Source organism: Marmota monax, unplaced genomic scaffold (assembly GCF_021218885.2).
Source record: "Marmota monax isolate L192 unplaced genomic scaffold, Marmota_monax_Labrador192_F-V1.1 WCK01_AAM20220418_F8-fsc00078, whole genome shotgun sequence".
Classification (NCBI taxonomy): Eukaryota; Metazoa; Chordata; class Mammalia; order Rodentia; family Sciuridae; genus Marmota; species Marmota monax.
In genome coordinates this window covers 7,817,667-7,827,298 of record NW_026694865.1, presented here as the reverse complement: position 1 = coordinate 7,827,298, position 9,632 = coordinate 7,817,667, and the positions used below count along the sequence as shown (strand labels likewise).

At 39.0% G+C, this 9,632-nt stretch overlaps 1 protein-coding gene across 1 annotated transcript in view; it reads left to right on the top strand.

Annotated features, from left to right (window-relative positions):
• The first annotated feature begins 5,473 nt into the window (after positions 1 to 5,473).
• Aph1b (aph-1 homolog B, gamma-secretase subunit) overlaps positions 5,474 to 9,632 on the top strand; it is a 28,124-nt gene continuing 23,965 nt past the window's right edge. The window contains exons 1-2 of the mRNA XM_046426512.2: positions 5,474 to 5,661; positions 7,129 to 7,299. Of these exons, the coding sequence (XP_046282468.1) occupies positions 5,549 to 5,661; positions 7,129 to 7,299 (284 nt within the window). The 5' untranslated portion in view covers positions 5,474 to 5,548. The remainder of the gene's footprint in view (positions 5,662 to 7,128; positions 7,300 to 9,632) is intronic.

The window sequence follows — 9,632 nt, the reverse complement described above, 5'->3', positions numbered from 1 at the left end:
CCTGGGCTCCTCTTTCTTTCTCTTCTCTTGATTCCCTGCTTTTAAGGGAAACAGTAGCCCCCTTTTCTTATACTTAAAAACTCTTAAGCTGTCTTATACCTTTCTTCTCTGCATGTAAATGTCACTGACCAGCCTACTCCATTGCCCCATGCCCTACTATTCTTTTTTCTCATTGGCTTGTTATAGTTAGGCTTTTTCAAAGAATTGTCTATATTTACTATCTTCATTTTTTTTTTTAATTAACCTACTCCAGGTTAGCTGCTGTCCCCACCACTTCACTGATGTCGTGCTTACAACAGCCTAGTTATAGAAGTAGTGGACAATTTTCAGCCCTTGTCTTAGCTAAGTTCTTGGCAGCACTTGACTAGTATACCATTCCCTCCTAAAAATGTTCCCTTCTCCCAGGTTCAGTGATAATATTCTTCTGATCCTCACTCTTCCAGCGTAATTTCTTCCTTTTTCATATCTCCTATAAAAAGGCCAAATAATGCCCTTCCCTCCCCACAGATGATGTTCATACTCTAATCCCTGGAATCTGTAACTGATATTGTATATAGCAAAAGATACTTTGAAGATGTGATCAAGTTAAAGATCTTGAGATGTGAGATGACGAGAGATTATCCTGGATGATCTAAGTGGGCCCAGTGTAACCTAGGGGCCATTCTTATAAGAGGGAAACAGGAAGTGTCAGACTTAGAAAATAGTTAAGTGATGATGGAAGCACAGGGATGCAGGGCCATGAGTCAAGGAGCCTGGACAGCCTCTAGGATCTAGAAAAAGTAAGGAAAAGGATTTCCCTGTAAAGCCCAGCCTGTCCCAGTGCCTTGATCTTAGCCTATAAAACTCATCCTGAAAATCTCCAGAACTATAATACATTTGTGCTGCTTTACTCCCCTAAGTTTATGGTCATTCAGTACAGCAGCTATAGAGAGTTAATTCAGCTTTAAAATGTGTATTTCTAGTGCCAGCCTCTTTTCATAGGCCCAGATGTCTTACTGGACATCTGCCCTTTGATTCACTACAGGTATATGAAACTACATTTCTGAAACTGAAATTCAACTTTATCTTCTATGCTTCCTAACAACTCCTAGCAGCAATTCCAATCCTATGAAGAGAGACCTGTTGCTTCTACATGGTAATAAATATTACCATCATCTATCTAGATTCCCAGTTAGTCAGTGTCCAAGTCTTATAGCTTCTGAAGATGGTATGGGAGGGGGGACAGTGTCCATCCAGTAAGGCTCCCAGCACATAGTAAATGTTTAATAAATCTTGAATCAGTGAACTTCAGTAATCATTAAAAATCAACATGCCACCAAAGTGAGCTAAATATAATTTAGGAACTAAAGGTAATTTAGAAGTATTTTTCTTCACTTTTTAATTTAAAGAAAGGTATTAAGTAAATCCATAAATACCTTGTTTAGGGCAGCAAGAAAAAGAGAAGTTTTATTCTGGTATTTAGACTGTTTTAACCTTTGTTAAATACTTCATACTATATTAATCTGTGTTAAATGTCATATGTAATTTTTATTAAATACAAGAGGATTTTCTTTTAATATTTTTAACCCAGAATGCTTTTGCTGAGTATTGACAAACTGAGTAAGCCCTCTCTCCTCCTTCAATTTTTTGCCCTCAAAATTTTGCTTACTTGGGAGGCAAAGGCAGAAAGGTAACTTAGCAAGACCCTGCCTCAATAGAATAAGTGCATTAAAAGGACTGGGAAGGTAGCTCACTGATAGAACACATTGCCTAGCAATGCATGAGATCCTGAATTCCACCCTCAGTGCTGGAAAAAAGATAGGCTTTTCAATATTAACTCCAGGGATATATGAGACTTCCCCCCATAAAAATATTTTTGTTATGCTTTGGGTCTTAAATGTCCTCCAAAATCTCATGTATTGAAGGCTTGGTCTCCAAATGATGGTGTTATTGAAAGATGGTGAGTTCTTTAGGAAGTAGGGCCTGGTGAAAAGAGTTTGGTCGTTGTGGGTGTGCCCTTCAAGGGGATAGTAAATTCAGCCTCAGCTTGCAAGTAGTAGTACTCATTACTGACTTTTTTTTTTTTTTTTAAGGTGATGCAAGAGACAGAAACCCTAAGAAAGAAGGTAGAGAAAGACAAGCATGGCTGTGAATAGACTGGGGATCACAGTCTATTCCAGTCTATTCCCAGCCCCTTCCTTCTCTTTCTTCTTCTTCTTCTTTTTTTTTTTTTTTTTTTTGGCCTCCTGGCTGCATTGAGATGAGCAGCCTTTTCTGCCACATGTTCTCAGTACCATGATGTACTTCCTCACTAGAGACCCAAAGTGACTGGGCCAAACATGAACTGAAACCTCAAACTGTGAGCCAAAATCTTTCTTCCTTTTAAGTTGATTTTATCAGGTATTTTTCCACAATAACAGAAGGTTGAGTAATACAATTATAAAAGTAATAAAAGGGACGAAACTTAGGAAATGCAGGTGGGTGCTTTATTCTGGAACCTGGAATTCTTGATTTTTAATAAAGGCCTCTTTATACCAGATCCAACTGCACCAAGACATTGAGAACCACCTGCATTTTCCTAGGTTTCTTCCTTATCTGTTGTCTTTGCCTTTTTTTTTAAATTATATTGGATGATCCCCAGTCTATTCACAGCCCTAATATTCTATGAAACACTATTCATTTCTCTAAGGCAGACCACTTGATATCCTACCATAATTACAATTTGTCTCTTTGATATCTAAGTGAAGCTTTCTTTTATGGTTTATAAATTTGGAATTTAAGTTCAATTGACTTTTTTGAGTTACAAAAAAAGGCTTCATTGAAAGAATTAGATAGTATAATGGTTTCTCTGATTCTTATGACTAATTTTTCCTCCCTTTATCTCATATTTTCTTCTTGCATTGTATTAAAAACAAATAGTGAATATTTTTTTAAGCTGAAATTACTATAAAAGTGTGGTTATTACTTTGGTCTCTGGTTTCTAAGTATTATTTCCTGTAGACTCTCATTCTGTACCATCAATAAAATCAGTTTTTAATGAGACTTGGGTCCTCAGATTAACTCCTGCAGGGCCAGTAGCTTCACTCCGTCCTACTACTATGAACCCTCCTTATCCTGTCCAGCAGGATGAAAACTAGCATTTGTTACTAATAAAACTGAATGTATCCCTCTATCTCCTGTCCTCCCTTAACTGGCTTCCTGTCTCCTCTCCTCCGAAGCCAAATATCTCTTTCTTACCACATACTAGTTGAAGAACACTTTGCAGAATGGCTTTTACCTGTTTGTGTGTTACATACACTAGTGACTTCCTTATAGCAAGATCCAGTGGACACATTTCACTAGTACCTTGATTAACCTCTCCACATCCTCCTTTGTGAAATTTTTTTTTCTCCTTTGCTTCAGTGACATTACCATGCTCCTAGTTTCTTGCTACCTTCCTAGTTGTTCCTTTTCAGTTTCTTTTGTGGTTCCTCTTCTTGTACCTGAAACATTGGTTTCTGGCAACACTTGAGGTGATTATATCCACTCCTAAGTTTCCAAGTATTATGCAAAGTCTCAATTCTGGATTTTTAGTCCAGATCTCGCCTGATCTTGCCTATTCAGTTTGCTTACTGAACACCTCCACATGCTATCGTATAAGCATCTAAATCTCAGGGCATCCAAAATGGTACCTATTATTGTGTCTTTTCCCCATATTTTCTCCTCCTCCCATCTTCATAGCAACCATTTAAGCTAAAAATCTCTAGAATCCATTTTCCTTCACTTTTTCCTCTCACTTCATGTAACTAATTAGTCACTAAATTCTGTGTGCACTATTCCTGACTCTCTTAAATCTCTCTGGTTTTCTCCAAACTCCTGTAACTTCTCTGATTCAGACCTCTTTTATCTCATCCCAAAAATACACCTAGCACCTCCTATCTGGAATCTCAGTTTCCATATCTGATCTGATTTTGTTGCTCACCTGATTAAAGCTCACTTTAGGTGAACTCTAAAACCCATAAAACTGATTACAAGGCCCTTTGTGATCACCCCCCACTGGCCTTTCCAGTCTTACCTCTTGTCTTTCTCCTCACACACCCAGGCCATCCTGAACTACTCTCTGACTCCCAGAATGTTTTCCATTCTCAGAATGTTTTCTTCATTTTTGACCACATTCCACTTATCCTTCCATCTCCTCCCTCTTTCTTATCTTTGCTAACTCCTGAGCTGATACCTTTTAAACAGTAATGTATTAGATAAATATGAGTAAGGCATTACCTTCTTTGGCAAAACCTCATGAGTTTGGACTGGATGCTTTTCTCTCTTCCAGCATATTTTCATAGAACCCCATATTTGCCTATCTGGATTCTCCACTAGATTTTAAGCTCCTTGGAGACAGGAGCACATCTGTTTCATTGGTGTATTCCAAATACCTAGATTTGTGTCTAATACTTAGTAGGCATTTAGTACATATTTTGAATGAATAAACTAATGGTTGAATAAATATAGATAGATTAATATTACCAGAATGCAAATTTTAACTGCACTTGCTAGTATATGCACAGTTGGAAGAATTCTTAGCATTTTATAGCTATATCTATTGTAGGTGCCTGCCTTCTCTTTTTCCCAGTCACCTTTTAAGGATTTAATTCCCAACATCACTTAGTACCTATGTTTTCAAGTTTTGGGGGACACTTAACAGTATGTTTATAAAAACTTGAGTCAATAGCACTGCTACTTAGCCTTAAACTTCTCATGTGTAATAGGATTTTTGAAATCATTGTAAAGGTGATTTTTTAAAAAAAAATTATTAGAATGTGTGTGTGTGTGTGTGTGTGTGTGTGTGTGTGTGTGTGTGCTGGGATCAAACTCAGGGTCTCACACATACTAGGCAGGCATTGTACCACCAAGCTACACCCCTGGCCCAGTACTTTTAAACAGCAATGTATTAGATAAATGTAAGATGGTATTATGATTCAGAGACTGTTTGAAACAATGTTTTTCTAGTGAATAATAATGAGTGCTGCAGACGATATTTTAGTGGTGCCTTCACTGGTTTTCTAGTTAATTTCTGTTCCAACAGACATCAGGTAAAGATGTCTTTATATGTAGAGGGGCAGGCTCACCACATTTTTTTTTCATTGCCTTCTCGTTTTTAAAATAGACTTAGGGACTAAAAATGAACTAAAATATGATCAATAAACAATAACTGCAAATTCCCCCACATCGTACTGCGCATTGAGGGTGGGATAAGGACATTGTTATAGACCATTTTAGTTATCATTCATTACTTCGCTTACTTCCAAAGTGAGGCAGCTTCAACCAAAACATATAGATGATGTCTGAAGAACTATGCAGTGAAGTAAGTAGAAAAACTAACTTTAAAATGGGCAAAGGTCATGGTTTACCATAAGAATTAAATATCAGTAGCTGTATTATGTGAAAGCCCTGGGCACCTCGTGGCCCCGCCCCCGGCTCCGACCGCGCCCGGATACCTCTTGGCCCCGCCCCGCGCCCCGCCCCCAGCTCTGACGGCGCCGGGCGCTTCTCTGGTCCCTGCCGGGCCTCCAGGCTGGCTTCCGCGGTCGCCATGACGGCGGCCGTGTTCTTCGGTTGCACCTTCATTGCCTTCGGGCCTGCGCTTGCCCTCTACGTCTTCACCATCGCCATCGAGCCGTTGCGCGTCATCTTCCTCATCGCCGGGTGAGGCGGTTGCGCTAGCAGACCCAGACGCTGGGGCCCCCCTCCCCCGCCTGGGGCACCCGCGACCCTCAGCGTCCCCATCAAACGAGTCAACCTTGCTAGGTTTTGGATCGGAGGAGGGTTGAGACCAGGGAACCAAGACCCGGGACCCCTGAGGCTCTTTGCCCTCCTCCAGGGCCTGTGGGGAAAAAAAACCCCAGAGCCCGGAGACCTCAGCTGCGGGTTCTGAAGAAGGGGTTCACATTGTGGGTCTCAGAACCCCCTGATGCATGGCAGGCATCGCAAATCCGTGGGTGGGCCTTAGTGGGCTATGAAGCCACTAAAATTATGAGAAAAAAAAATTGGATAAGTTCCTATAGGCACCTTAATTTTTCTGGAGAGGTAGTCTCTAATTTTCTAAAATTCTCAAAGGCATCTGTAATCACTGACGGTTAAATAGCCTTTACTGCCTAGCACAGTAGTTCTCGCCCTTCAGCAACTAGAGACACCTGGGGACTTTAAAATATAGGGATGCCCACTCCCAACCTTAGATCCACTGAACCAGAATGTCTAAGGTGTGGGATTCGAGCTCAGGCTCTTTTTTTTTTTTTCTCTAAAGCTCCCTAGGTGATTCAGGTGTGTGTGCAGCGAAAGGTTGGAAATTTATGAAAACACAGGAGCACCTGATCATGCATCTCCTTTTGGGGGCTTGGTAAATACCGAACTCTGGTGGTGAACGTGGTCATAATCTCATTTTTAACCTGCCCTACCGCTCTCACTGGTTCATGCCACGTCTGCCTTCCCCTACAAATCTTACTGGCAAAGCCAATGGTTCCTTTATTTTATTTACAGTTGCCTCCTGCAACTGTATTGAAAGTGCTGTATCACATGTGTCGTTTTAAAAACAAGAGATTTGGGTTAACCCATTTGTAAAGCTCGCTGTGATCATTAAAATCCCCAGGAGTGTTGTAAGAACCAAGCTTGGAAATAACTGATCTAGATTTTCACCCTCTGGATTTTCACCAATTACTCTATTAATAGAGTGTAGACTTTTTTTCCCTCCCTGGAAAACACATCTTTGCGGATATCTGAACATTGAGTCCTCAATTTCTGGCAGATTTGAAGGATATGAAAATTGCAATAGTCACAAAGTTGTATGTTTTATGGTTTTGACACATCAGTGAGCAGAGCATTAGGAAGAAAAGAGAGTAACAAGGGTTCCTGTCAGGTAGTCTTTGGTAGGTAGAGTTTGCAGATGCACTTGCACATAATAGGGTCACTTGTTGGGCAAACCTCACTTTCCTCTTAGATCACATGTTTGTCTCACCACAGACAATGCACCATTAAGAACAATTGATCCAGAGTACCGCTTTATGAGGATTTCTTATTTAAAATTCAGGATATCTGTTCCTTCCCAGTCAGGCTCCTGGTCCCCATTTAAAATCATTATTAATCCTTATGTTTATAATTTTTTTCCCTGATTTTCAGAGCTTTCTTCTGGTTGGTGTCTCTACTCCTTTCATCCCTTTTATGGTTCATAGCAAGCCACATTACTGAGAACAAAGATGGACCAACACAGAAATATGTGCTAATCTTCGGAGTGTTGGTTTCAGTCATTATCCAAGAAATGTTCCGATTTGCTTATTACAGACTTTTAAAGTAAGTTGTTTGCTGTATCATTTCCCCTAGTTAGATTTGAATTATGATTTGGTAATGTGAAACATTAATAATCCTATGTATTTGAGGATCCGTACTTTACTATATAGTTCAAAATGAAGGGATTGATATTTCCAGCCTGAAAATATTGAGTCTTCTTTAACTTGTGTAGATTCCTTCCTTCCTTTTAAAACATAATCTTCTTTTTCTCTTTTTCTTTTCTTTTCTTTTTTTGGTCCTGGAGAGTGAACCCAAGGGCACTTACCATTGAGCGACATCCCCAGCCTTGTTTATTTTTTATTTTTTTTAGGGTATTTGGGATTGAACCCAGGGGCACTTTAGCACGGAGCTACATCCCCAGCCCTTTTAATCTTTTTTTTTTTTTTTTAAAGGTATGGTCTCCCTAAGTTGCTGAGACTGGCCATAAACTTGTGTTCCTCTTGCCTCAGCCTCTGTGGGATTATAGGTGTGCACCACTGTGCCTGCCTTCCAAAAAATTATTCTTGAGAATATATTTGATGCCAGACAGTGTCAATGCCAATGCAAGGCACTGGGTATACATCAATGACTAAAAAAACCTCTGACCTCATGGAGTTTATCATAAGAGGAGAAGGGCCAATAAATGAACAAGAAAATACATTGTATATTAGAAGAAGTAACATGGAGAAAAGCAACCTAGGGAAATAGTCATTGAAACAACAAAAATGCTTCCAACTTGGAATTTATGTGTTCTTTCCGACCATCTAAGATAATTCTTATGGAGCTTATGCCTTCCATTGTTTTGAATATATTATGGCACAGCAGCGGTTTGTTTTATGGTATTTTCTATAGTTTCAAATCTATAAAATAAAAATGTTTGGAAAAAAAATAAACTTGGGCACAAGTTCCCTCTTTTGGGCCACAGAGTATGTCATCTGTGGTACCCATGAGGACCTCATATGAAACTTCTGATTTGAAACACAACTTGGAATGATATTTTCTTTCAGGCAGTCATGAGATTCGCCCTGGTTACATAGTAAGACTTGGTAGAATAATAAATGTGCCATTTGTATCCATTTCTACAAATGAGGTAATTACAGCTGTCCATGAATTTCATAGATACAACCCAGACTGAACTTTAACATCTCTTTTAATAGGCTTCTAGTAATTTGCTCTTGCTAATATGCTAGGCCTTCTGTATTTTTAACTTTTTACTTTTAGATATTGAATTTCCTTTTCATACTGAAACACTTTAAATTACAAATTGAAAACTAGGAAGCCTTTTCTTAGAAAAGGTTTAAACATGAAATTCCCATTAGTCCCTGGAAATGTTGGAGAGCAATAAATAAATATCAAAAGTAACATTTAAAGCTATATTTGGTGGTATGTGTCTATAGCTCCAGCTACTCAGGAGGTGAGGCTGAATTAGGAAAATTGCTTGAGCCCAGCAGATCGAGGCCAGCCTGAGCAACATAGTTAGACCCTGTCTCAAAAAGAAAGAAAAAAAATTAATTTTCACAGGAATACTAATGGATGAACATCTGGCAGTGATTGAATGTTTCTGGCATATAGCTATTACTACTGTGCTATGATTTTAATTTTTACTGTAGAATATTACTGAAGTAATCAAAATCTGTCTCCTTCTGACCTCTGCCCCACTCACCAAATAAATGAAATCTTTGCCACATGATTGTCATCATGTCCCTTTCAAGACTAAACATTCCTCATTTCTTCATGTGGATCTCAGAAGACATGATTGTGGCTTCCAAGTTTATTTTTTGTCAGTGGACATGCTCCTTTTGGTCAGTGCTGATTTTTACCCATGCTCAGAACCTAGCATAGTATTCTGCAGTGTGGTCTAAGTAGTGTGCTGGCCTGGGCACTGTGTTCTCAACTCGGCTTCACATTGCACTTGTTTTTCCTGTCAACATCACCATTGGCTCTTCAGGAAACCACATGTACTCCTGTAAAAGGACCTGTGGAAATTTTCCAAAAAGGTGGTAGAACAAACATGTCAACAGGTGCTTTTGTTTGCATTTGCAAAATGGATCTTTAATAAACCTTTGAAATATTCTACAAAAATTTCCTAGAAATTTCTAGAAATGTTGGATGTTATGTAGTTGAGTTAAAACAAATTTGAGAATTTTGTGACACTTTAATGATAACTAACACTTACATGGGTACATTTAAATTGCTCTCTTCTATGCTTTACTACATTCAAATACAGGGTCTTTGGTTTAATGAATATTTAGTTTAATGCTCTCCAGTGCCAAAGTAGGTTTTGAACTTTTTAAGTTTAAAGGAGTGCTTCAGTTAAATTTTGCTCCCTGAATTTGGCGCCAGGATTAAATTGTGAA